Source organism: Chlorocebus sabaeus, chromosome 20, assembly GCF_047675955.1.
Source record: "Chlorocebus sabaeus isolate Y175 chromosome 20, mChlSab1.0.hap1, whole genome shotgun sequence".
Classification (NCBI taxonomy): Eukaryota; Metazoa; Chordata; class Mammalia; order Primates; family Cercopithecidae; genus Chlorocebus; species Chlorocebus sabaeus.
Window position 1 is genome coordinate 7170353 of NC_132923.1, and position 27392 is coordinate 7197744.

Here is a 27392-nt window from a genome sequence, read left to right on the forward strand (position 1 = left end):
TAGAAACAACTAGTGTATTGATTTGGGGAGGAGAGAAGGGGTGCAGATGGGAAACGGGAAGGCAAGGGTTCTTTAGTGTTTGCCAAAACCACTGCCACACCCTTCCACCTCCTCTTGCCTTCCTCCTCCGCGGTGGGTGCCAGCAGGATCTCCCCCTTTCCAGTGACCTCCCTCTCCCTCCTCCCAGCACTCCACTTGTCTTCAACCTCCAGTGACTGCACAGAGCCCACCTAGGCTCTAAAGCTAGGGAAGGCAGCTCAAACTCACCTTTCTTCTCCCTTCTTCCACCTCCCACCTCATTCCCATCTCTTGTCTAAATAAAATACAGAAAAGCAAGCGCAGCTGGTACCTGGGAGAACGGACTCACCCCGGGGCTGGGGGCAGGGGTGGGGACTGGGGGTGGGGCAGGCAGAGGAACCTCAGCCAGGTGTAGTGGAATCACGGGAGGCCAAGCCCAGGGGCCCAGCTCAAGCTGTCCTCTCTCTTTCTCTCTCTCCCTCTTGGAGGCTGGCCTGGCAGTGAGCCTGCTGTCCAGAGGAGGCTGGCGGAGAAGCCTCCATGCCTGCCTCTCAGGCACCATGTCACGGGGTCCCCGGGGTGGGGGCAGCAGCCAGGGCAGAAAAGCAGAAGCTAGCCTCTATAAAAGCACCCCTTTCCCTTGGCTTCTAGAGGAAGCCCTCTTTGGTTTTAAGGCAGATGTGGAGTTTCCTGGAAGCAGGGAAAAGGAATGGAGGAGAAATTAGGATTGAGATAGATGCTTTTTTTTTTTTTTTTTTTTTTTGCTTGTGTTTTCCTTCAGTATAAAACCACTGTAGAAAATAACTTCTCTTAGAAAAAAAAAATACAGAAGAAAAAAACCAAAGGGTTATTTTTCTTTGGCTTTGAGCCCCCTCCCATGAGGTGCAGGGCAGGGGGTGGGCATGAAGTGAGGAGGAAGCAGGAAGCCTCCACCCCCACCCCTGCCTGGCAGGTCCCAGATTACATGATGCTGCAGTTCTGGGGGCTCTACGAGAGAAGACAGAGGAGAGGGGTGTGAGCAGCAGGGCCTGGACCCGGACCCTCCCTCCCCTGGCTCCTACAAGGGAGGTAGCATCTCCCCCATCTCTCACACTCCAGCCCTGACTCTGCCCTCCAGTCTGGGGCTCAGACGAGAGGGGCAGGATGCAGGGGGGGGCTGTCTAGGACTCAGGCTCTGGGGAGGAGGCTCCCACTCCCCCGGGCTGCGGAAGAGAAGGCAGGCTCTCCCCCCTGCAAGGCCACCTTGTCCTACCCCTCGATGACTAGTGACCCGCCTGCAGGGTTTGGAGACAAAGCAAAGACAACTCACCTGGGTTCGGGGGCTGGAGTTGCCCAGGAGGTAGGAGCGGGTGACCAGATTGTCCCCGAAGCTGCCACCCCCACTGCCCCCCACACTGCGGTAGCTGCGAGTGACCGTGACACTGGAGGCAGAAGAGCCAGAGGAGATGGGTCCGCCCACCTGGGCTCCTGAGCCGCTGGCAGATGCCTTGTCGGCAGGCTGCCCGCAGGTCCCGCACAGCACGGTGCGCGAGCGCAGGTTGTACTCAGCGGGGTCCCCCGAGCTGGTGCAGTGGGAGCCCTGGGAAGGGAGACAAGGCTCAGGCGGGACGGCGAGTCTGGGACTGACCACTCAGGCCCAACCAGGGTCCAGGCTCCTGCAGGCTCCCAGCCACCAGGCAGGAAGGTGGGGTTCTGTGCCCAAGGAGCCAGCGGGCAACAGGGCTTTGGGAGGCCAGGGGCCAGGAGGAGGGGAGGGAAGACATAAAAGGGGAGAAGGCTCAGGAAGACTTGGGGACAGAGAACCAGAGAGGGGACTCTGACTCTGTTCTAGCTACTCTGAGCTTAAGAGGAAAAGAAGAGAGAAAGGGAGCAAGCTCGTAGGGCAGCAGGCATGCACTATTAATTGGAGGAGGGGCAGGAATGAGAGAGAACATTCTTGCAGGAAAAAATGAGGGAAATGAGAGGATATGCATGCAACAGGAATGGGGGAGAGAGGCAGGGCGGGCATGCCCCACGTCTGTCCTCCCTTCCCTTTCCCAGGAGACAAATCCAGACCCTTGTCCACTGTTCCTACAGGAGTAATCCATGGCATCAGAAAGTTCCCACTCCCTTCCTTACCAGAGTAGGGCACCCAGACACCTGGGTTCCCTGTTCAAGGTATAGGGAGGAGAGAGAAGAAAGGCCAGGCCAGCGAGTGAAGTTCCAAAACATTCTTTAATGAAAAGATTTTTGGCACGGGGAGGCTGGGGAGAGGCTGCCCCCAGGCCTGGCTGGGTGGCCCCAGTGCAGGCTCGGCCTCAGCGGCGGCTACCACTCACGTGGTGGTGATGGAGCAGGTCATCTCCATCCTCATCCTCGTCGTCCTCAACCACAGTCACTGAGCGCACCAGTTTGCGCATGGCCACCTCCTGGCAAGGACATGGGACCAGGCCCAAGGGTCAGGGCCAGGGAAGGGTTGTGCAGCATGTCTACCCCAGTGACCACCTGTAACTTTCTTGTGGCCTGCCCTTTGTCTGGCCTGCTTCTTACTCTGTCCTCTGTGGTGACGGAGCTAAGGAACTCATTTCCACTCCAGAGGGACACTGTCAAGCTCTCCAGGTAGGAGTATGGCTCTGCCTTTAACAATCCTCACAGTCTAACTTCTACCCCTTGTGCTGTTGAGGAAGCATCTTTTGGTTTGCCTACTGGGTGGGGAAGTCTGGGGCCTGCAACAGAGAGCTCTAGAAAGGGGCCCTGAATTGACTAACTTGGGTTGGGGGAAGCTGGCTCCGATGTTGGCCACCAGGGGGAGCCTCGTCCGGCAAGCAGCCAGGCCCAGGCCTACTTACTTCCCCAGTGGAGTTGATGAGAGCAGTGCGCAGGCTGTTCCCGCAGCCCCAGGTGTTCTGTGCCTTCCACACCAGGTCGGTAGGAGGGCTATGGGTGGCCCCAGCTCCTGCAGCCCAGATCTGGAGAGGAGAAAAGGGCATTTACCCCAGTGCTCCCATCGCCACCCAAGGCCTCCCCAGAGTCCCAAGTGCCCTGCCACTCACCGTTACCACCTGCCCAGCCTTTAGGGTGAACTTTGGTGGGAAGCGGTAAGTCAGCAAGGGATCATCTCCATTCTGGCGCTTGATCTGCCAATTGCCCATGGACTGGTCCTGCCAGGAAGATAGGGAAGAGGAAGGTGGGGGAGGCTCAACCAGGCTCTTGGGTCTATCTTGCTCAAGGGCCCAGCCCTCTGCCTGCCTGCAATTGAGGCCTCTCCTTCCATCTACGCCCACCCCTGTCACTGTCCTTCCCCCTGGGGATAATAGCCATGATCTGTGGACACAGACGCAGAGCCAGGCACACGGATATCTTATCTTTCATCTTCCTGACAACTCAAAGACTTAGGGATCATTATTCATCCGCATTTTACAGATAAGGAAACTGATGCTCTGAGAGGTTAAATAACCTGCTGAAGGTCTCACAGCCAAAGAGTCCAGGAGCCAGGCCTGGAACTAGAGTGTGGAGGAGATATACAGGCTCACCCTGGTCCACCCTCTGAGGGGAGGGATGTTCCTCTCTCCACATGCCATCCCTCTGTCTTGCCACTCTCTCCCTGATGCAGCTGTATCCCCTTAGACCCTGACCAGGAGCCTACCTCATTGGACTTGTTACGCAGCCGGACAAACTTGCCCTCCTCGTCCACCTCCTCCACGGCCACACGCCCACTAGTGCGTGCGTGCTGTGAGAAGCTGCTGCGGCTCTCGGACTCCAGCTTGCGCTTTTTGGTGACGCTGCCCCCACCCTGTGTCTGGGATGAGTGGGAGGAAGCACGGCCGCGGCTACGCTGCGAGGTGGGGCTGGGGGACAGGCGTAGCCTGGGAAGAGGGAGACCAAGTGGGGGTCTAGTCAAGGCCACTTGCCAGCCAGAGGACACCGCCAGCACCTCCCTGACATCTCCCCAGCCCACCTCTCCTCCTCGCCCTCCAGGAGCTTGCGGTAGGCATGGATCTCCATGTCCAGGGCCAGCTTGATGTCCAGAAGCTCCTGGTACTCATCCAGCTGCTGCTGCATCCTTGCCCGCATCTCGGCCATCTCCCGCTCCTTTTCCGCTAGCAGCCGTCGGCTGGTGTCCCGCTCACGGGCCAGCGAATCCTCCAGGTCTCGAAGCTTCGCCTCCTTGGCTGCCAGCTGCAAGGGGGTGGGAGGGTTTGGTGAGCTCCCAAGGGCCCTAAGTATGGGGAAGGAGGGACGTGGGTCGGCATAGGAGACACCTGGCTACCCTCTCCAGGATCTGCAATCAGAGGCTTCCCTAGAGCCCTCATCAGAGCCCATCTCAAGCTCTAAACATAGTCTTGGCTGGAAACTGGGAAGTCCTTCCCCTTGTCTAACTGAAACCTCTCGTTCTGAGGCTAGACCCTTTTTCTCCTGTTACAAATGGCACAGCCAGTTAGAACAATACTGATGTTTTTAACACCTCACATTGCAGAGTCTTATGGTAACTCTGAGTTGGGGAGATTAAGAACAGCCTCCATTTTCGAAAGTGAAAACCAAAGCCCTGAGAAGTAAAGGTGAGGTAAGAGTGTACAGAAACAGCACACAGGCCATCTGACTCCACATCCTGTGGCCCTTCTCTGTGGTCCTGGGGACACATTTCATCCCTCTCCTCCTCAGGAACCCCCCCGCCCCAACCCCAGGCTTCCGGCCTGCATCCTGCCCAGACTCCAGGCCCCTGGAGGGAGGGGTGAGGTGGGGTATCACCTGCTTCTGGAGCTGGCTGAGCTGAGCGGAGAGGCTGTCGATGCGGATGCGAGACTGCTGCAGCTCCTCGTGGGCGGCCCCCACCAGGTTGCTGTTCCTCTCAGCAGACTGCCTGGCATTGTCCAGCTGGAGGGGAGGACACAAAGTTACGACTGTGGTGACCGGGAGGGGTGTAGGCACAGGCCTGAGTTGGGCATCACTGCTATAGCCTCAGGTCCTGAGCCACCCTGAGCTCCCTGCCACCATCTGCCTGATCCCAAGGAATAGCCCAGCGTGGGAAAGGGTAGGGCTGCCGAGGGCAGAGGTAGTGAGGGAACCAGCGGAGAGCAAGCACCTTGGCGGAATAAGTCTTCTCCAGCTCCTTCTTGTACTGCTCCACCTGGTCCTCATGCTGGGCCCGCAGTTCCTGCAGGGCATCCGCCAGCCGGCTCTCAAACTCACGCTGCTTCCCATTGTCAATCTCCACCAGCCGTGTCTCATGACGGCGCTTGGTCTCACGCAGCTCCTGGAAGGGTTGGAACAACGACACATAAACCAAAATCAGAATTAGTTCCTGGGAGGCCAAGACCCAGGGGCGGGGCTCCCTGCCCAGCCCTACTCCACGAATCACTACCAGCCCTACTTTAACCTGGGAGCTGAATGCTGGCTACCCCCAACTCCCTGTCCACTAGGGCAAGGGACGCAGGAAGGCGAGCTCTGCATGCAGCTGGTCCCCCCTAGCCCAGCCCAAGTCTGTCATCACCCAGTCCCAGCTCTCTGGCCTGCAAAGCATAGTCCCCACCTCACTGTAGATATTCTTCTGGAAGTCCAGTTCCTCCTTCATGGTCTGCAGCCTGTTCTCAGCATCCACCCGCCGCAGCATCTCATCCTGAAGTTGCTTCTTGGCCTCACCCAGGGCTGCCTCAAGCTGTGAGGAAGCAGGCAGAGGTGAGGAAAAGGGGTCACAGAACACAATGACTGAAAGGAAGCTGAGAGGTGGGCTGCTGCCTGTGCACCCCTTTATACATGTGGAAACAGGTCCAGGGAAGGAGAGCCTTGGATGCCTGCAGAGGTCAGGACATCTCACTCACTCTCAGCAGGTACTGTGATAAGAAAGAAAAGATGTATCTAATACAAAAAAGTAGCCGGGCATGGTGGCACATGCCGTAGTCCCAGCTACTCAAGAGGCTGAGGTACAAAAATCACTTGAACCCAGGAGGTGGAGGTTGCAGTGAGCCAAGATCGCACTACTGCACTCAAGCCAGGGCAACTCAGCGAGACTCTGTCTCAAAAAAAAAAAAAGAAAAGATATATGCCCCCCAACCACAGGACTCCCTTCTCTGGCACAACATAGCAAATGCTATAAAGGAGGTATGTGCAAAGTACTGAGGGGACATGAGAGAAGAAACCAAAGTAAGCCTGGGGTAGTTGTGGGGGGCTCTGGGAAGGCCTCCAAGAGGCTAAGACCCAAGGGAGAGGCTAGCAGGGCCTACAGAGAGTTACTGTCATGACTTCAAGGGCAGAAACAAGCATGTACAGACACAGAGGTAGGAAGGCATGCATGTTCTGGGGTCTTTGGAAAGATCAGTACTGCTGAAGCCTGAAGTATGGGGTGGGAAGGGATGGGAGAGGTGGCTGGGTCAGTAGGCAGGGGCTGGCTCATGAAGAGATGCCCTTATCTGCCATGAAAAGAACCTGAGGATGTTTGAGCAGGGGAGCACCATGCTTAGATTTTCTTTTCTTCTTTTTTTATTTATTTTTTTTGAGACGGAGTCTTGCTCTGTCACCCAGGCTGGAGTGCAATGGCGCGATCTCGGCTCACTGCAAGCTCCGCCTCCCAGGTTCATGCCATTCTCCTGCCTCAGCCTCCCGAGTAGCTGGGACTACGGGCACCTGCCACCAGGCCTGGCTAATTTTTTGTATTTTTAGTAGAGACGGGGTTTCACTGTGTTAGCCAGGATGGTCTCGATCTCCTGACCTTGGGATCTGCTGGCCTCTCAAAGTGTTGGGATTACAGGCGTGAGCCACCACACCTCGCCTCTTTTTTTTTTTTTTTTTTTTTTTTTGAGATGGAGTCTCACTCTGTCGCCAGGCCAGACATGCAGTGGCGCAATCTCAGCTCATTGCAACCTCCACATCCCAGGTTCAAGCGATTCTCCTGCCTCAGCTTCCCAAGTAGCTGGGACTACAGGCACGCGCCATCACACCCAGCTGATTTTTGTATTTTTAGTAGAGACAGGGTTTCACCATGCTGGCCAGGATGGTCTCGATCTCTTGACCTCGTGATCCCCCCAGCCGTATGCTAAGATTTTCATTTAAGAAAGCACAGGCTGGGCTAAGTGTGGTGGCTCATGCCTATAATCCCAGCACATTGGGAGACTGAGGCAGGAAGAACTCTCATGGCCAGGAGTTCAAGACCAGCCTCGACAACATAGAGAAAACACGTTTTGCTGGGCATGGTGGCTCATACCTGTAATCCCAGCACTTTGGGAGGCCGAGGCGGGCAGAACACCTGAGGTCAGGAGTTCAAGACCAGCCTGGCCAACATGGTGAAACCCCATCTCTACTAAAAATACAAAAAGCAGCTGGGCGTGGTGGTGGGCACCTCTAATCCCAGCTACTCAGGAGGCTGAGGCAGCAGAATGGCTTGAACCCGGGAGACGGAGGTTACAGTGAGCCGAGATTGTGCCATTGCACTCCAGCCTGGGTGACAGAGTAAGACTCCGCCTCGAAAGACAAGACAGAGAAAGAGAGAACATGTCTCTTATTTATAAAGAAAACAGGGCGGCCGGGCGCGGTGGCTCAAGCCTATAATCCCAGCACTTTGGGAGGCCGAGACGGGTGGATCACGAGGTCAGGAGATCGAGACCATCCTGGCTAACACGGTGAAACCCCGTCTCTACTAAAAAATACAAAAAAACTAGCCGGGCGAGGTGGTGGGCACCTGCAGTCCCAGCTGCTCGGGAGGCTGAGGCAGGAGAATGGCGTGAGCCCGGGAGGCAGAGCTTGCAGAGAGCCAAGATTGCACCACTGCACTCCAGCCTGGGCGACAGAGCGAGACTCCGTCTCAAAAAAAAAAAAGAAAGAAAGAAAAAGAAAAACAGGGCAAAGAAGCACAGGCTGATCAGTGCATCCAGGAAGGGCTGGGGGAGGGGTACAACTGGGAGGCAGGAGACTAGACCCAGGAGGAAGGTGGCCCAGCCTTGGTTTGGTGGCTTCTCCGGGTCTTTCCCTGGTACACTGTGATGTTAGGGCCTGGGAAGGGAAAGAATCCAGGATGGAAACTTGACCACTGACTCTCATCCTGGCCCCGCTATGAACAGATGAGACTGTGAAATTAGGAATAAACTGCTTTTTTGATTCCTAGCTTTTATTTATTATTTATTATTTTTTTTTATTTTTTTTAATTTTTTGAGATGGAATCTCGCTGTGTCACCTAGGCTGGAGTGCAGTGACCCGATCTCGGCTCATTGCAACCTCCACCTCCCAGGTTCAAGCGATTCTCCTGCCTCAGCCTCCCAAGTAGCTGGGATTACAGGTGGGATTACTGGTCTCCAACTCCTGATCTCAAATGACCCACCCGCCTCGGCCTCCCAAAGCGCTAGGATCACAGGCATGAGCCACCACGCCTGGCCCAATGTCTAGCTTTTAACATGATAAACTCGAGAAGAGTGTTTTGAAAGTAAAGGCCACTATATATACACAAAGCATTATTGACACATGTCCCATATGTAGTTAGCCATCCACTTCTTTTTTTTTTTTGAGACGGAGTCTCGCTCTGTCGCCCAGGCTGGAGTGCAGTGGCGTGATCTCGGCTCACTGCAAGCTCCACCTCCCAGGTTCACGCCATTCTCCTGCCTCAGCCTCCCAAGTAGCTGGGACTACAGGTGCCCGCCACCATGCCCAGCTAATTTTTTGTACTTTTTGTAGAGATGGGTTTCACCATGTGAGCCAGGATGGTCTCGATCTCCTGACCTCGTGATCCATCCGCCTCGGCCTCCCAAAGTGCTGGGATTACAGGTGTGAGCCACCGCACCTGGCCTCCTGGATTATTTTAAATTCACTGTGGTAGATCCCATGGGCAGTCAAATTAGGATAAGATGTGGCCTCAGTGGCTGAAATGACTCTAGGACAGGTGAATGGCTCTGAAATCAGGTGGCAGGTCAGACCAGGCACCACATGGGGGAGGGCCTAGGTAGAAGAGTGAGTGTACATGTGTTAGGTGGGGCCATGGGCAGGCCCTGCAGGGTGGCCTCACCTTGGCCACCTGGCCCCGAAGATCATGCAGCTCGCCCTCCAGCGTGCGCTTCTCACTGAGAGCAGTGCTCAGTGCGGCCTCCTTGGAATTGAGCAGAGCCTCCAGGTCCTTCAGCCGAGCCTGAGCAGCCATCAGGTCACCCTCCTTCTTGGTATTGCTAAAGAAGAGAGGGGAGAGTGGATTTAAGAGAAGGAATCTGCGTGCCTAGACAGTGCCAGGCTCCCAAGAGGTCAACCGTGGGGGCTGGAGCTGCTGTTCCTGCAACTACCAGGAGAGGGCATCCTTGCATTAGGTTGGTTTGCATCTGCTTGCCTCTGGGGCTGGGCTCCCACCTCCCCAAGGTCCCTGAAAACCCCCTTCCTGCTTCTCCACCCTTCCCATGAGTCAGGGCTCAGGAACGTGCCTGGGGCCAAGGGCAGAGCTCTACCCCGTGATATGAATGCTTTTCCCTCTCTCTCCTCCCATTCTTTCCCAAAGAGACAGGGGTACCTTTGTCTCCTGCCCCTTCCCACACAGGGCCTTAGCCTTCTCCCTGGACTCCACCCACTTCCCTTTGGCCAAGTTTCCCTCCCTCAGAGAAGCCTGACAACTAAGCTCATGGCCCACTTGTCCCTAGCACTTCTCGGTCTGAGCCCCAAAGGTACTGGTCATCTCTCCTAGTCCCTTTTACACATGTGGGACTGTGGGGAAGGAAAGTCTGGTTAGAGTTCAGAGGGACCTCAGACAAGGACAACCAGGTACAATATTGACCCTTTCCCTTCTCAGGACCCAGTCTGGGTGCCCTGATCTGCACTGAACAGAGGGGTCCCTGCCTCCGTCCCTCCTGCCTCATCCATGCCCTGGGAGAAGGCTGAGCCCTATCCATCTACCACAGCCTCAGCATCTGCCTCCAGGTGTGGATCCCAGGCCTCCAGGTCTATCTGGGCCCCAGCTTTAAGCCTCCCTGCTCCTCAAAGTGGGTAAAGCTTTAGCTATAACCAGTCAAACAGAGCTGTCTCTGCCACCTCCTTCACCTTTTCTGGGCCCCTGATTATTTTTGCTAGTGGACTGGAGAAATAGAAAGGTCTTATTTTCTTAAAAACCTCCAGAGAACCCAGGAACTTTCTAGATGTTACAATCCCTTCACAAATATAGGGTGAGAGAAAGCAGCAGACCCAGGGAGTGGAGGGAAAGATCCAAAGGACCTGGTTCCAGCTGCCATCTGTAACTCATCAGTGCTTAAGCATGAGCCCACCACAGCAGATGGAAAAAAGGAAAACCAAGCGTGGGCAGAAGGAAAAATCTATCCTGGAAAGGAGAAAAGCAGCCCTGCCAACATTTTTCTCCTACCACAAAAGCCCTAAACTCCAAGAGGCCCAGCAATTCACTCTGAAGAGGGATAGGGAAGGCTAGATGTGCAGAAGCTCTGGAGGACGAGACCCAGGCAGTGTTCTGCCATCGGCTTAGGAGAGTCCAAAAAAGGAGTCAACCCCACCTCCCCCACCAGGCAGAGAGGAGGATAGAGTGACACTCAGAGGGGCAGGGGAAGGACGCGAAAAGTCAGAGGGAGCTCCCCCAGCCTGCACACTTGCTCAGCCCAGGCCTCTGGCCACACCTCAGAACAAGTTGTTTAATGCAAGTGTCTGTCTCCTGCAAAAAAGAGCCCCTTCCAGAACCGGAGAATGTATTCCCTCCTCTGTCTCAGTCAGAAAAGCTAAAAATAAAGTCAAAACCCAGCTCAGGTTTTGGCTGCCATCCGGCCCAGCCCCTGGCTGGGAGCACAGCCCCAACTTTCCATGACTTCAGAACTTTTCCGAAGCTGAAGCAGCTGCAGGGGGAGGAGGGAGAATGAAGAAAAACCGCTGGTAAAGCGACTGGGGCAGACTTAGATTCTGAGCTCCTTGGGCTGACTCCCAGGCTGGCTGGGGCTTCCCAGAAGAGGCCTCCCTACCCTGAAGGCTAACGGCTGCAGCTGGCTGTACTGGGAGGCTCTCAGAATTTAGAGAACTAGAAGGAGCTTAGAGTTGGTTCAGCTCAACCCTCTCCCTTTTATAGATGAGGAAACTGAGGCACAGAGGAGGAAGGTGAATGGCCCAGTGTCAATTACCGCAAGCCAGCAGCAGCATTCCAGTCAATTCTAGCTGCTGATCTAAGGTTCTTCCTTCTCCACCTCACTGCTTTCCTAAGCCACAAGTTCCAGAGAGAACGGAGAAGCCAGGAGGAGGAAGAGGGCAGACACTATGGCACAAAGTGTTCCCCCGACCAGCCAGTCTGAGCTGAAAGTTATAAGGCAATGGGATGATTTCAGATGTCTCAAGCGCACCTATTCCCTAGTCCTGTCTCCCCAGCCTCCTTAGGTACCAGAAGGCATTCCAGGAGTTCCCCCTGGTAACAGCCTTGCCTTGCCAGTCCCTGGCAGATACCAACTGAGGAAAACAGAGATGCATGGTCCCTGTGCCCTGCGAGCTTACGGGCTGATAAGGACAGTTTTTTCTTCAAGCTAACCTCTTCACTTTCTGCTGCTTGCAAAAGTAGTAGTGGCAGTGATAATAATAACATAACAGCAAATACTTACATAGAGCCTATTAGGTACCAAGCACTGCTCTAAATATTATAATGTTAATTCATGTCATTTTCACAGCTACCCTATGCGATAGGTGCTATTCCTATGCAATTGAGGAAATAGGCACAGAAAGCTACGTCCAGGGTCCCGCAGCAAGTAGACAGGGGAGCTGGAAATCCATGCTATATCACTTTGGCACAAGCCACAGTATATGGTCTCCAAAGGAAGTAAGGGGGCTGACTGGGCGTGGTAGCTCACACCTGTAATCCCAGCACTTTGGGAGGCTGAGGCAGGTGGATCACTTGAGACCAGGAGTTCGAGACCAGCCTGCCAACATGGTGAAACCCTGACTCTATTAAAAATACAAAAACTAGTTGGGCATGGTGGTGCACGTCCGTAGTCCCAGCTACTTGGGAGGCTGAGACATGAGAATTGCTTGAGCCTGGGAGGCAGAGGTTGTAGTGAGTCGAGATTGTGCCACTGTACTCCAGCCTGGGCAACAGAGTGAGACTCTATCTCAAAAAAAAAAAAAAAAAAAAAAAGTAGCTGGGTATGGTGGTGGGCACCTGTAGTCCCAGCTACTCAGGAGGCTGAGGTAGGAGGATCACTTACTTGAACTCAGGAGGCAGAGGTTGCAGTGAGCCAAGATTGTGCCACTGCACCACGGCATGGGTGACAGAGCGAGACTCTGTCTCAAAAAAAATACAAAAAGAAAGTAAGGGGGTATATGTCTTTCCCTCGTGGAGGTTTTGACTATCACTGCAAAGAGAGGAGATTAAAGGACTAAGACACACCCTGCAGATGAGAGAAACCACGAGCAGAGAGGGAAGCGAGGAAGAACCTTTGTGGTTTTCTTAGTCAGGCACGGGGAGCTCCCATCTGCAGGGAAGAAGCCACTATCACCCATGGGCTCATGACTCAGACCTCAGGAGCTCTGTGGCCAGGGAGCCACACGCACACCCCAAGAAATGACTAGGGATACAGTAGAGCACAGCGTCTCTCCTCCCTCCTCCCTGCCCCTGCCCCCAAGCGCCATTTCCTTCCTCGGAGGGGCCCTCAGACCTAGCAGGGACCAAAGTAGACCCTGGCCAGGCATTCAGCCCCAGGGTGGTGGTGCAGCCCAGTCCACTGGGGGCTGACATCAGGAAAGCTGGGCACATGCTGAGTGCCGTCCCCATGCTGGGTTGGCAGGGAGGACAGGGTGGGGCAGGCCAGAGGAGCTGGGAAGGGTGGGAACCTGGGCCCCTCAGGTGATTCATGCTCAGGCACACAATACCCAGGCAGGGGTCGGGAAATCCTCTAGTGCTCACAGGGGAGACCCTGGCTTCGCGCGCGTCCTGCCCCAGGCCGGGTGCTGTGCCAACAGAGCGCCAGTCCTTTCCCTTGCATCCTCCAGGTTCCCCAAGCACAGGAGTGGCTGCATCCCAGCGGCCTCGTGAGGCGAGAAGGGCTGGGCATCCTGTTTCTAACTCTTCCCATCACTGGCAAATCTGATCTCAGAAAGAGGGAAGAGAGGGGGTAGGGAGGGGAACAGAGAGGAAAGAATAAGGTAGAAATGAGAGCTGACACTTGCAAGTGTGACCCAAAGCAGTGGTCTGTGGGGTTGTGCCTGGTGGGACAAGGAAGCCTGGCTCCCGGGCTGCAACAGGCCTGGGCCCTTGGGGCTGTTTGGGGAAGAAAGGCACCAGCACAGCAAAGGGGCTGGGTGGGCACCAGGCCAGGCACTGACCCACCCTCTGAGTCACCCTGCTCAGCCCAACTCTGATGCCAGATATGGAAGCCAGGGCCGGCCACAGGCCTGTTTGGGCCCGGTTGCTGGGGGCAACATGCTAGGCCCGAGGGAGAGGCCTCCGTTTCCTCTTCCAGTCTGGGGGAGAAGCAAGAGGGGCAGACACTGTAGCTAAAAATAACAAGTGGGAAGGGAAGACAAAGGGGAGGTGGAGGAGCTGGCCCAGCCCTGCAGGGACTCCTTAGACCCAGTCCCCGGCAGCCCTGCTCACCAGCCCTCAGAGTTCCCCATCACCAGACAGCACACAGGAAGGGAGCAGAAGAGCAGAGGGTCTCCCAGCCCCTGGGCCTTTCCTGTCTCCCAGGAACGTCGCCCCCTGTGGCCAGGTGGGTACAGGGAGTCCGCCTGGTGGCAAGTGCTCTCCTGTATCCTCCTGGGCATCTAATTTTTTAAATTTTAATTTAAAATTTTTTCATTTATTATTACTACTATTATTATTATTTTGAAATGGAGTCTCATTTTGTCACCCAGGCTGGAGTGCAGTGGTGCAATCTAGGCTCACTGCAACCTCCGCCTCCCAGGTTCAAGTGATTCTTCTGCTTCTCAGCCTCCCGAGTAGCTGGATTACAGGCATGTGCCACTATGCCGGGCTAATTTTTCTATTTTTAGTAGAGACAGAGTTTCACCATGTTGGCCAGGCTGGTCTCAAACTCCTGACCTCAGGTGATCCACCCGCCTCCACCTCCCAAAATGCTGGGATTACAGGCATGAGCCACCATGCCCGGCCTCTATTTTATTATTTTTTCTTTTTCTTTTTTTTTTTTCTTTTTGAGTCTCGCTCTGTCGCCCAGGCTGGAGTGCAGTGGTGAGATCTCGGCTCACTGCAAGCTCCGCCTCCCAGGTTCAAGCAATTCTCCTGCCTCAGCCTCCTGAGTAGCTGGGACTATAGGTACCCGCCACCATGCCTGGCTAATTTTTGTATTTTTAGTAGAGATGGGGTTTCACTGTGTTTGCCAGGATGGTCTCAATCGCCTGACCTCGTGATCCACCCGCCTCGGCTTCCCAAAGTGCTGGGATTACAGGCGCGAGCCACCACGCCCGGCCATTATTATTTTTGAGACAGAATCTCGCTCTGTTGCCCAGGCTGGAGTGCAGTGGCATGATCTCGGCTCACTGAAACCTCCACCTCCTGGGTTCAAGCAATTCTTGTGCCTCAGCCTCCAGAGTAGCTGGGATTACAGGTGCCTGCCACCACATCCAGCTAATTTTTGGCATTTTTAGTAGAGATAGGGTTTCACCACGTTGGCCAGGCTGGTCTTGAACTCCTGGCCTCACATGATCCTCCTGCCTCAGCCTCCCAAAGTCCTGGGATTACAGGTGTGAGCCACTGCACCCAGCCCCTCCTGGATACCTAGACCTCTGCCCAGACTGACTTCCTGCCATGTGACGAGGCATCTTCTGCTGACACCCCAAGTCAGTCTGCACGTTCCTACCACCCCTCCTCCTTTGGTTCCAGCAACTCCTCCTACTGCAATATATCCTCCTTCCCTCTGTCCCTCCCTCTCATTCACCCAAAACCTCCCTACCCCTTATCCTACTTGAGCTTGTCTCAGCTCTGCCCTGCTGATTTCAGCCAGTGTTGGGGGCTTTTTCTGTGTGTCCCCCAAACACCCTGAGACTAGACGGTTCACAGGCTCAAGGCTTCTAGAGGAACCTTCTCCTGAACCAACTCCTATGCTTTTACAGGGGCAAACTAAGGCCTGGAGACAGGTAGGCTCAGGCACTAAAAGCCTGCCCCCAGGTCACCTGAGGACATTCATAGCAGATTGGTGCAAAACATAGAAAATGGCACGATACACACAGACACTGCAGAGAGTAACACACAGAGATCCAGTAAGACAGTCTGGGAAGTGTGTCTGCCTCTGACTCACGTGCTGGGAGATACCCCAGTCAGAGAGTGACACGGAGGCCTAGTGAAACTGCCACTCCCACCCACACGCAAATATACACATACCCACACCTTTGTGTGCGGCCAGTCATGAGGTTTGATAGCTCCCACCCACCCCCGCAAAGTAACCACTGCTTGGTTTCCTGGCTAGTCTGTGGGTCTGCGACCACTCGGGTAAGGGCAGGATATGGAGACTTCCCCTCCCTGGCATTCGAGGTGCTATCCCTCTCTGGAAAGGAGACCTTAAAGAGAGGAACTGAGGCTGGGCGCGGTGGCTCATGCCTGTAATCCCAGCACTTTGGGAAGCCAAGGTGGGTGGATCACGAGGTCAAGAGTTTGAGACCATCCTGGCCAAGATGGTGAAATCCCGTCTCTACTAAAAATAAAAAAATTAGCCAGGCATGGTGGCAGGTACCTATAGTCCCAGCTATTCGGGAGGCTGAGGCAGGAGAATCACTTGAACCCAGGAGGCGGAGGTTGCAGTGAACTGAAATCACGCCATTGCATTCCCACCTGGGCAACAGAGTGAGACTCCATCTCAAAAAATAAAAAAAATAATAATAAATAAATTAGCTGGGCATGGTGGCACATGCCTGTAATCTCAGCTACTCAGGAGACTGAGGCAGGAGAATCGCTTGAACCCGGGAGGCGGAGGTTGCAGTGAGCAAGATCGTGCCACTGCACTCCAGCCTGGGCAACAGAGCGAGACTCTGTCTCAAAAAAAAAAGAGAGAGAGAGAGAGGGGAACTGAGGGGGTCAGCTGTTCCAGAGACTTAGAAGCCCTTTGAGCCTTCCCCAAACCCCAACCTGTGAAGTTCTGCATATCGTACACCTCAAAAGCCCATAGATGCCCCAGGATGGAACACCCCGACCTCCTCACGCAGGCACGTGCACCCACAGCAGGCATGGCTCTGCTTCCACACGCTTCCCTTGGGCGTGCGTGACACCTGCCAAACAGTCAAATATGTCAGGGTCTGAGGTGTCTCAGATCCCCTTCCAGAGCCACCAGGCTCCCAGCTGTCCTCTCCTAAGACAAAGCCAGGTCTTAATTCCAGGCAGAGGGAGGGGCTGAAGTAGGGAGAACTGGTGCTGAGAGAGGGATAGGAGGCCTGTTGACATGTTCAGACGCAACTCCAGTAGAAGCGCTGGGCCTGGCAGGGGGCCAGGCCTGAGTCACAGCTGCTGGGCGTATCAACATGGCATTGTACAGAGGCAGGAGAAGCCTGAGGCCAGAGGCCAGGGCACTGGGGTCCCGGACAATGGGCGACTGGCTTCCTCACCAGCCACCCCCTGCAAGGTCTCCTGCCAAGTGCCACTTCTCTTCTTCCTGGGTTCTCTCTCCAGAAGTCATTCCTGTGTTGTCACAAAAATGCAGGGGTGGGGCTTGGGGATAGAGCAAAAGAAGTCGTGGCTGGAGGAGGGAGGGATGGCCTAAGAAGATAGTAGAATGTCCTGAAGCGGGAGGGAGGGAGGCCAGTGACCAAAAGGAGGGACATTTAGGGGATTCTCTTCACAAGAAGCCATTTCAGCAGCCCCTTAACTCTCCATCTGGTGGCACATAGTTATTAAACCTGAGGACACTGGGAGAGAGTGGAAGCCACACCCCAAGGTCAGGAGAAGAACTGGGGGAGGACCTAGGCAGTCTGGTCTCGCTGCATTCCAGCTCTAGCCTCAGAAGACACAGCTGTCTCCTAGCTGGCAGAAGGTGGCAGTGTTAGAGCTTTGGGAAGAAAGAAGAACCTTGGTGACCCCAAATAGCCTCCTCTCAACTGCCCAGAACCTAGACCCCTTGAAATGAAGTCTAGCTCCCCTGAGCCAGCCCTAAAAGGACTCATGTATCCTATCTCCCTTCCATTTGTCCCCGTCAAATTCAGACCATGGTCCTTCTTGCTGCAGCTTGAATGTAGTTCTCAAGAAAAGGCCACGCCTCAGCCTCTGCTTCCCTGACTAGACAAGCTTAGGGTCTCCTGTCCACTCTCCACTCTGCCCTCTACCGTGACTCAGCGCCCCTGCCGGGCCTGGGATCTCAGCCAGAATTATTCCTGGCTTCGGCAGGCGGGATTCCGGCTTCCTCTCTCACAACTTGGGGGAGGCAAGGGTGAGGGGAGGACTCCCCTTCCCAAACTCTATCCCCTTCCTTAAGGGATTGGTAGGGGCCAAGACCTCCTCCCAGCCCAGCCACAGGGTGGGGGAGCCAGAATGGGTGCCGGAAGGGTGGAAGGTGGGCAGCCCAAGGTCACTGTGCCCCTCCCCCGGGTTCCAGGCACTGTTCTCTAATCCTGGCCAGCTCTAAGGTAACAGTCCTGCCTCTCCTAGGCCTTCGCCCTAGCCCCCAACGCGGGTCAACGGGAGCCATTCCTGTGCCGAGTCTCCCTTTCCTACTCTATGACCCAGCCCTTTCTACCGTCTAGAAGGGAGAGGCATTGAAAACGAGTTGTCCTTTCCTAGTAGCAATGAAAACAAAGCATTTGCCAAGAGGGTAACATCACAATTTAACCATTTCTAATCAACTTTCATGAGGAAATAGAGAAATATGGTAGTATTTTTAATTCCACAGCTTGTGGGAAACATTTCCATTGAGAACCGCGTTAGCTATTAACTATATTCACATTATTTATATTTGATTTTACTATTAATAACTTGGCATTTTAGAGGACTGTTTTCCCACTTTGTGGGTCACTGTACTACTTTGGAACCTAAAAGGTCTCTGGAGAGTTTCTGCTCCAATCCCTTTCTTTTACAGCTAAGGAAAGCCAGAGAGGGGAGGTGATTTGCTCAAGGTCACACAGCAATTTAGTGAAAGGGCCACGCCCAGAACTAAGGGCACTGAGGGCTAGGGTGTCTACTATATCACAATGCCTGTCATTTTGTTGGTGGATCACCTTGTCCCTTATTTATTTATTTATTATTAGTACTACTTTTTTGAGATGGAGTCTTGCTCTGTCACCCTGGCTGGAGTGCAGTGGCACGATCTCCTGGGTTCAAGCAATTTCTGGCTAATTTTTGTATTTTTAGTAGAGGCAGGGTTTCACCATGTTGTCCAGGCTGGTCTCGAACTCCTGACCTGAAGTGATCTGTCCCCCTTGGCCTCTCAAAGTGCTGGGATTACAGGCGTGAGCCACTGCGCCTGGCTTGCCTTGCCCCTTATTGAGGGATAAGAGACCCTGCAATCTTCCAGAGATCTCCTATAATATTAGAGCTCGGCCTGTCAGTACACTGGGCCCCCAAGGAGGTGAGAATGGAATGAACCCTGCCCCCGTGTCTGGGCCTCTGAAGACTTGGTCTTGGCTGCTGCAGCTGCTAGGGGCGGTGAGGGGCTGGGGAGGAGGGAAGCGAGCAGGAGGAGAGCAGAAAGCACAGTTGGCAGGTGAAGGGATCTCCTACCAGTTGTCCGCCCAGCTGTCCTGGGCTTCAGGGCAGACACTAAGCTACTAAATCACTGGGGGGTGGACCTGGGAGTGGGGGCAATGGGCACATCCATGCAAGAGTAAGTCTCAGACTCCTGGAGGCCAGGGGAAGTGCCAAGCAAGGGCACTAATAGTGGGAAGGCAATAGGGGGTCCTAGAGAGGAATTATTCTCTTTTTTGTTTCTCTTGGGCTCTTCAAGTACTTCTCACCCCCAGGTTTAGCTGCACCCTTCTTCTTTCTCTTTGAATCAGAATGTGGATTTGGGCTGGGGTGCAGTGGCTCTCACCTGTAATCCCATCACTTTGGGAGGTCAAGGTGGGTGGATCGCTTAAGCCCAGGAGTTCAAGACCAGCCTGGGTAACATGATGAAACCCGGTCTCTACTAAAAATAGAAAAATTAGCCGAGCATGTGGCTCATGCCTATAGTCCCAGCTACTTGGGAGGCTGAGGTGGGAGGATCACTTGAGCCCGGGAGGTGGAGATTGCAGTAAGCCAAGATCATGCCACTGCACTCCAGGCTGGGCCAGAGAGCGAGACTGTCTCAAAAAAAAAAAAAAAAGAATGTGGATTTGGTAGTGGAGGGTTGGAGAGGTAACACCAGGAGGTACCCTCAGATAAAGCCCAGGGCCCATGCATCCTCAAAGGTCTCCAATCCCATTAACTTAATGGGTCTGCCAAAAGGCACAGCTTCCTTTCAATCCAGGTGGACAATTCCCATGACAAGTCTCAAGATACTCTCAAGACAAGAATCACCAGCCTCCCAGGGCTCTGACAGTCTCCCGACTGGGGGCTAGCAGGGGTCCTGGGTCTTTCCAGGTATAGGCTGGAGCAAAGGCTATTGATCATATGCTAACAGGCCCTGCAGGAGAGCAGAGTTTTTTTTTTTTTCTTCTTTTTCAGAGACAGGGTCTTTCTCTGTCTCCCAGGCTGGAGTGCAGTAGTGCAGTCATAGCTCACAATAGCCTCAAACTCCTGGCTTCAGGTGATCCTCCTGCCTCAGCTTCCCGAGTAGCTGGAACTACAGATGTTGACGGGCTAATTTTTTTGTACAGAAGGGGGTCTTGCTATGTTGCCCAGGCTGGTCTCAAACTCCTGGCCTCAAGTGATCCTCCTGCCTTAGCCTCCCAAAGCACTGGGATTGCAGGCATGAGCCACCAAGTATGGTCATAGAGCATTAAGGTGTCACTGGCCCCAGAGCAGAATTTCCAGGCTGCAGAAGTGAGCCTCAGCTACCTGACTTCACCTTACCTCACCCTCTAGATCCTCCCTCCAACCTGTCCCCCAAGCTAGAGAAGTGAGGCTTAATGGTAAGAGCACACCCAACTGGAAGTCACAAGGTCTGTGCTCAAGTGCTGACCTATCACCCCTTTACTGTGTGACATGGGACAAGCCTCTGTGCCTCTGTGGCCTTTGCTGTTCTTGTCTTGATCAGAGGCTACATGAACTGGAGCCTGCATCTCCCTGCGTGTCCACACTGGGGCTGCAACAGTGGGCAATCCAGGAAGTTGTCGAGCACCAGGGCCTCGCTGGGGTGGAAGTAGCGCTTCTGCTTTGTGAACCTGGGATCTCCCCACTTCTGACTCAGCCTTCCTCCATCAGTTTCACATGGGAAGGCACAGACCCTGGCACTATCCTGCAGCCCAATCCATAGCTCTGAACTCAACTCTGGATTCTAATTACTTGTGCATGTTGCCTGTCTAGAGAGAGCTATGGTTCCAGACACCACCAGAGGGTCTAAGGAAGGAGCCAAACAAGGGACTCCAGGATGCAATGGGGAGGGGGGCAGAAGATGTAGACATTCAGACCACCATTCCTCTCTTTAAGACAACTGCTGTCTCCACCCTGTCTCCTGCTGTCTCCTGTAAAGCCACCAGGGTGGGAGGGAGGGGGGCAGCATCTGAGTCATCCACCCAGTTGTCTTGCCTGGGGTGGGGCCCAGCTGCAAGCCTGGACTCCAGATGGGCTTCCCTGGTGCTTACAACCTTCCCATTCTGCCTGCATTTGGGTATCCAAATCCCCTGGGCTACAGACTAGAAAGAGACAGAGAAGGGGCAGGGGGGACCAGGTATGGTAGCTCATGCCTACAAATCCCAGCACTTTGGGAGGCCAAGGCCAAGGTAGATGGATTGCTTGAGCCCAGGAGTTCGAGACCAGCTTGGGCAACACGGTGAAACCCCATCTGTACAAAATATATAAAAAATTAGTGGCCAGGTGCGGTGGCTTACGCCTGTAATCCCAGCACTTTGGAAGGCCAAGGCGGACAGATCAAGAGGTCAGGAGTTCGAGACCAGCCTGGCCAGCATGGTGAAACCTCGTCTCTACTAAAAATACAAAAAATTAGCCAGGCGTGGTAGCAGGTGCCTGTAGTCCCAGCTACTGGGGAGGCCGAGGCAGGAGAATCGCTTGAACTTGAGAGGCAGAGGTTGCAGTGAGCCGAGATCATACCACTGCACTCCAGCCTGGGCAACAGAGTGAGACTCCATCTCAAAAAATAATAATAATTAGCTGGGGGCTGGGTGCCGTGGCTCACGTCTGTAATTCCAGCACTTTGGGAGGCCGAGGCAGGTGGATCATGAGGTCGAGAGATGGAGACCATCCTGGGCAACATGGTGAAACCCCGTCTCTACTAAAAATACCAAAATTAACTGGGCATGGTGGCATGTGCCTGTAGTCCCAGCTAATTGGGAGGCTGACGCAGGAGAATCGCTTGAACCCAGGAGGTGGAGGTTGCAATGAGCCGAGATCGCACCACTGCACTCAAGCCTGGTAACAGAACGAGATTCTGTCTCAGAAAAAAAAAAAAAAAAAAAAAAAATTAGCTGGGCATGGTGGCACACACCTGTAATCCCAGCTACTCAGGAAGCTGAGGTGGCAGAATCACCAGAACCTGGGAGGTTGACGTTGCATGAGCTGTGATCACGCCACTGCACTCCAGCCTGGGCAACAGAACGAGACCCTGTCTCAAAAAAAGGAGAGAGAGAGTACTGGGAAAAGGGGTTTCCTCTTGGAGCCTATAATCCAGCCAAACAGAAGGTCCCCCAAACTCCTGAGTGTGGTTGAGGTACCCAGGCTAAGTCAAAAATTGCTACAGGATCTTACAAACAATTCTCCATCCCAACTCCAAATCTGGCCCTGAACTCTGAGCTCTAATTAAACATTAAACCAGACAACACCTTTTCTCTAGGCTTTGGTGGGAGGGGTTGGGAAAATGCCTTTTTTCCTCTCCCAAATTCTTTACCCACTTCTCTACCTCACCCTGAGCACAGCAGACCCAACAGGGAGTGACCAATCCTGGCTCCTCCTACTGTAGGCATAGAAGAGGACAGACACTCCAGTCTGAGTCCCCTTTGTCTTCACCCCACTTTCTATCAGCTTGGGATCCAGGTGTGCAAATCCACCTCTCTTTTCCGGAAGCCCAGCCTTCCCAGCCAGGATCAGTGGGGGAGAACAGAGGCAGGTGGCTAAATATAACAAGTACACACAACACCCCCGCCCTGCCCCATGTGCGCACATACCCGCCTGGTGTCCCAGGCCTGAACAGCTGCACTAGGAGGCAGAGGAGACAAGCTGGCGTGGTTGGATGAGCAAGAGACTATCGAATCCATTCAACCTGTTTCCTGATCAAAGTTTTAACCAGAAAACTGCTAAAACTGCTAAAAATGTCCTTCACAGGGATTTGGTAGTTGAGTGGAATGGTTAAGAATGCATCGAATTCTCTGGGTCTCCCCTTCCTTGCTTCCTATCTGTCTTGCTAACTAAATTGTTCATATCACTAGTAGAAAAACGACAGGCCTGGCGTCAAGCCCGGTGGCTCATGCCTGTAATCCCAGTGCTTTGGGAGGCCGAGGCAGGAGGATTGCTTGAGGCCAAAACTTCGGAACCAGCAGAGCAACATAGCAAGTTTCCATCTTTACAAACAAAAAGGAAAAAAAAAAATTAGCCAAGCGTGGTGGTGCCTGCCCTTAGTCTCAGCTATTCGGGAAGCTGAGACGGGAGGGTCACTTGAGCCCAGTAGGAGTTCCAGGCTGCAACAAGTTATGATTGCACCATTGCGCTCTAGCCTGAGCAACAGGGCAAGGCCCTGTCTCTGAAAAATACAATAAAAATAAAGAAAAGGACAGGTGTGGTCTCCTTCAGCAGAAATAAAGTTTGAGGTTGGGCCCAGTGGCTCACGCCCTGTAATCCCAGCACTTTGGGAGGCCAAGGCAGGAGGATTGCTTGAACCCAGGAGTTCAAGAGCAGCGTGGGCAACTTGGCAAAACCCCATCTCTATAAAATAATACAAAAACATTAGCTGTGAGTTGTGGTGCTTGCCTGTGCTCCCAGCTACTCAGGAGGCTGAGGCGGGAGGATGGCTTGAGCCAGGGAGGTGGAGGCTGCAGTGAGCCATGAACTTGCCACTGCACTCCAGCCTGGGTAACAGAGTGAAACCCTATCTCAAGAAAAAAAGAAGCCAGGCACAGTGGCTCACACCTTTAACCCCAACACTTTGGGAGGCAGAGGTAGGCAGATGACTTGAGGTTAGGAGTTCAAGACCACCCTAGCCAACCTGGTGCAACACCGTCTCTACTAAAAATACAAAATTTAGCTGGGTGTGGTGGCAGGCACCTGTTGTCCCAGCTACTTGGGAGGCTGAGGCAGAAGCATGGCTTGAACCCAGGAGGCAGAGGTTGCAGTGAGCCGAGATCACACTACTGTACTCCAGCCTGGACAACAAAGCGAGACTCCGTCTCAAAAAAACAAAATAAAGGTTGATGGCCGGGCATGGTGGCTCACACCTGTAATCCCAGCACTCTGGGAGGCTGAGGCGGGTGGATCATTTGAAGGCAGGAGTTTGAGACCAGTCTAGTCAACATGGTGAAACCCTGTCTCTACTAAAAATACAAAAAAAAAAAAAAAATTAGCCGAGTGTGGTGGCTCACGCCTATAATCCCAGCTACTCGGGAGGCTGAGGCAGGAGAATCTCTTGAGCCTAGGAGGTGGTGGTTGCAGTGAGCCAAGATCGCACCACTTCATTCCAGTCTGGGTAACAGAGTGAGACCCTGTCTCAAAAAAAAAAAAAAAAAAAAAAAAAGGAAAGAAAAAAAGGTTGAGCCTGTCTTTCCTACACACAACTTCCACTGACTCTTCAGAAAGAAGGGCGATGGGCCCGGCCTGGTGGCTTGCGCCTGTAATCCTAGGACTTTGGGAGGCCAAGGTAGGTGGATCACCTGAGGTTGGGAGTTCAAGACTAGCATGACCAACATGAAGAAACTCCGTCTCTACTAAAAATACAAAATTAGCCCGGCATGGTGGCACATGCCTGTAATCTCAGCTACTTGGGAGGCTGAGGCAGGAGAAGCACTTGAACCGGGGAGGCAGAGGTTGCGGTGAGCCGAGATTGTGCCATTGCACTCCAGCCTGGGCAACAAAAGCGAAACTCCATCTCAAAAAAAAAAAGGGCTGGGCGCGGTGGCTCAAGCCTGTAATCCCAGCACTTTGGGAGGCTGAGACGGGCGGATCACGAGGTCAGGAGATCGAGACCATCCTGGCTAACCCGGTGAAACCCCGTCTCTACAAAAAATACAAAAAACTAGCCGGGCGAGGTGGCGGGCGCCTGTAGTCCCAGCTACTCAGGAGGCTGAGGCAGGAGAATGGCGTAAACCCGGGAGGCGGAGCTTGCAGTGAGCTGAGGTCCAGCCACTGCACTCCAGCCTGGGCAACAAAGCGAGACTCCATCTCAAAAAAAAAAAAAAGGGCGATGGATCTGCCACACCCACCACACCTAGCAAAGGGTTTTGGGAAGAGCAGGAGTTTGGAGTAGTTGATTAAAGGGAGAGAAGAAGTCAAAGCCAACAGCCCTTTACCGCTCTCCAAGCCCTGTTAGTGCTCTTAGCCTGGGTCTGCATAGAGAAAGGAATGGCAGGAAGAAGGGAACCAAATTCTGGGGGGACTGGAAGAGGAAGGCCTATTATTTCCAAGCTCCCAAGGCTTTTTTAGGAAAGAAGAAGGTGGAGTTGAGCAGGGTGGGGTAGGGTGGGGCAGGGGTGGGTAAAGTAGGAGTGGCCTGAAGCTTCCAACGGCTGGATTTCAAAAATGTCACTGTATTCCAGCACTTTAATAAGACAAAGATCAAAACGTCAGCAGCTAAGAGGATGGGCCTGAGCAAAGACTGCCTGGCCTGGCTGGAAAAATGAAAGTGGCTCACTCCAAGGAGGGAAGGACAGTGCCCCCAACCCTCGAAGACACTAGGCAGTGGGCCAAGGGAGGAGTGCGGCCAGACCTGGGCATAACACAACTTCCTGAGCTGGGAGCCTCTGCCCTCTGCCTCCCTCCCTCCCTTGCATTCCTGGGCCAAGCAGGCCAAGGGCTGTGGGAGCTGCGGGGGAGCCAATCTCCCGATCTCCCATCTCCCGGAGCTCTTTTGGTGGGCCTGTCAGAGCCCAAGGAAGGTCCCAGACACGCAGCGTGGCAGAGTGAGGGACAGCTTCCCAACCCTGAGAACCCCGGACAAGGTCATGCTGAGGGGGCCACCGCCAAGCCCTCGGGAGGGAAAAGGGGGATTGCCCTGCCTTCCTCACCTCTCTCCAACACGCTGGACAGATGCCAGCTTGGGAGTCATGTCTCAGTGGGCATCATGTGTTCAGAGCCAGCTTGGGCAAAGCTGGCACAGTGCCAAGCCCGCCAACAAAGTTCTAACAGGACCCTGTTACTCATATGTGTCCTGGGTGCCCAGAGTTCTTCGAGCTGGCAGGGCTAGTTCTGTTTTGCTTAAGCCCCTCCCGCAGGCTCCAAATAGCTGGCAAATCCCAATCTGACCGAATTCGGGCCGGCCCCAGCCCTAACTTGTCCCTGATACCCTCACCATTCCTTATATCCCCCCCCCCCACCCTCTCCCAGAGACCACCTCTTCCCTCTCTGTCCTGTCTTGACAATTCCCCTTGACACTGCCAGTCACTCGCTGGGGGCAGTTCCGGGAAGGGAGGAGACTATGGCAAAGTTATCGGCCTCCAGGCCCTCTCACTCCCTTCCTGCAGTCGGCCAGGGGCGCCGGCCAGCCGCCCTCTCCACTCACCGCCAGGCACGCAGCCACCTGGGCGAACTCACCGCGCTTTCAGCTCCTTAAACTCCTCACGCACTTTGCTCAGCTCCAGCTGCAGGCGGGCACGCTCCTTGGCCACTGAGTCGAGGGTCTTGCGGGCATCCCCGAGCTCGGCCTCGTAGGCGGCCTTGATGCCGGACACCTCGCGGCTGACCACCTCTTCAGACTCGGTGATGCGAAGGCGCAGCCCTGCGTTCTCCGTTTCCAGCGAGCGAACACGGTCGATGTAGACCGCCAAGCGATCATTGAGCTCCTGCAGGTCCTCCTTCTCCTGCAGCCGGGTGATGCGGGTGGGCGACAGCGGAGTGGAACTGGCCTGCGCCCCGCTGCGGGTGGCGCGCCGCTGGGACGGGGTCTCCATGGCCGGCAGGTTGGCAGCGCTGCCCGCGGGGCAGGGGTCCCGGAAAGGGCTCGGGGCTCGGGCAGAAGGACGGAGACTGCTCGGAGTCGGAGTGCGCCGGCCGGCTGGCTCTCGGCTTGCTACTGGCAGGCGTGGGGATCTGGGCCGGGCGCTGTTGGACCTCGGGATCTGGGTTGGCTGGTGTAGGTGCTGCGCTCCCGCGAACACTGAGTCACCGACGCCGGGGCAAAGGCTCTAATAGGTCCTCGTCTGAAGGGAGGAGTGGCCACTGCTCTTAAAGGGGCAGTCCCAGATCCATGGGGGTGGGGGCAGGAGTGGTGAGGAGGGGGAAAGACCGTTGGGGTGTGGCGGAGTCGAGCCCCACCCTCTCTAGCGCACCCCTAACTGCGTGAGGCTTAAGCTTCCCCTCTCTTGGCTCCTGCCTGCTCAGTACTGCCGGCTCCAAGCTTGCCCCCATTGCCTCAGACCTTCTGGGCTAGAGGGCAGAGCCAAGGAGGGAGAGTGGGTGGGCAAAAGGGTGGGGGAGAAAGAGAGGGAAGTGGGTGCAAAGCAAGGGAGAGGGTCAGGCAGGCAGGGCCGGGAGCCAGGAAAGTGGGGGGAGGGCTGAGGCTGGTGCCCATCAGTGTGACTCACCCTTCTTCCACCACTGGCTCCCCCTGTCCTCCCAGTAGTAATAGTGAGTCACCCCAACCCCCCCTCCACACGTGGGCAGCCCATTCAGAGCTGCATCTCAGTGTGCCAGGAGTGGGGTGGAGAAGGAATGCCTGGGTTCCCTGGGGGGAACAAAGTTCTGGAACCTGAGTTCCTTTATGCCCCCAATTTGGGGCCAGGCATCAAGGAGTTTGGGGGTCCCTTTTTTGCTTTCTTTTGCCCCAATATATCTCCCTTCAAAACCAAGCATTTGTTTTTAGACCCAAGCAACAAGCCACAGTCCCCTAAAGAAGGCCAAGAATAGGAGCCAGGCACTTCCCCTTCCATCTCCTATCCCCTTCCTTTGGACCCAAGCACTGCCTGGGTTCCTTCCCCCTTCAGTCCCTTTCTACTGCTTACCCCACCCAGTCAACTTAATTTTTTTTCCCCAGAACTGTACTTATTTTAATGGATAATTTAAAACAGATACCAGGGCTGTGTGTGCATTCATTACGTTGCCAGGACACTAGGTCCCAGATTTCTGTGGTTCCCAGAGGGGCCTGAAAGGGGGAGCAGGGCTGGGGGCTGGACAGCCAATGTTGGGTCTCTATCCTGGTTTCAGCCAGAAAGAAGGTAGTAGGGGGCAAGAAGGTAGTGGGGGGCAGGAACAGCAAAGACCCCACAGCCTTGCTGGCTGCAAAGGCCAGCAT

The 27392-nt window shown here is 54.5% G+C and overlaps 1 protein-coding gene across 1 annotated transcript; it reads right to left on the reverse strand.

Annotated features, from left to right (window-relative positions):
• Positions 1-26300, reverse strand: LMNA (lamin A/C). The gene is made up of 12 exons (XM_007976742.3): positions 25697-26300; positions 8984-9140; positions 5528-5653; positions 5081-5251; positions 4747-4872; positions 3956-4176; positions 3644-3863; positions 3051-3158; positions 2847-2966; positions 2337-2426; positions 1328-1597; positions 1-1005 (listed from the first exon to the last, which is right to left on the reverse strand). Exons 1-12 carry the CDS (start codon positions 26050-26052, stop codon positions 979-981), a joined length of 1992 nt encoding a protein of 663 aa, XP_007974933.1. The 5' UTR covers positions 26053-26300; the 3' UTR covers positions 1-978.
• Positions 26301-27392: the final 1092 nt, after the last annotated feature.

What these genes read in the sequence shown, in the direction of transcription:
- LMNA (XM_007976742.3), bottom strand. Translation starts at nt 26,052, where the DNA reads ATGGAGACCCCGTCCCAGCGGCGCGCCACCCGCAGCGGGGCGCAGGCC. An exon ending in TTTAAGGAGCTGAAAGCGCG is followed by an intron (nt 9,141 to 25,696) that starts GTGAGTTCGCCC and finishes TCTCTTCTTTAG; the next exon opens with CAATACCAAGAAGGAGGGTG. An exon ending in ACCTGCTCCATCACCACCAC is followed by an intron (nt 1,598 to 2,336) that starts GTGAGTGGTAGC and finishes CTCCCTTCCCAG; the next exon opens with GGCTCCCACTGCACCAGCTC.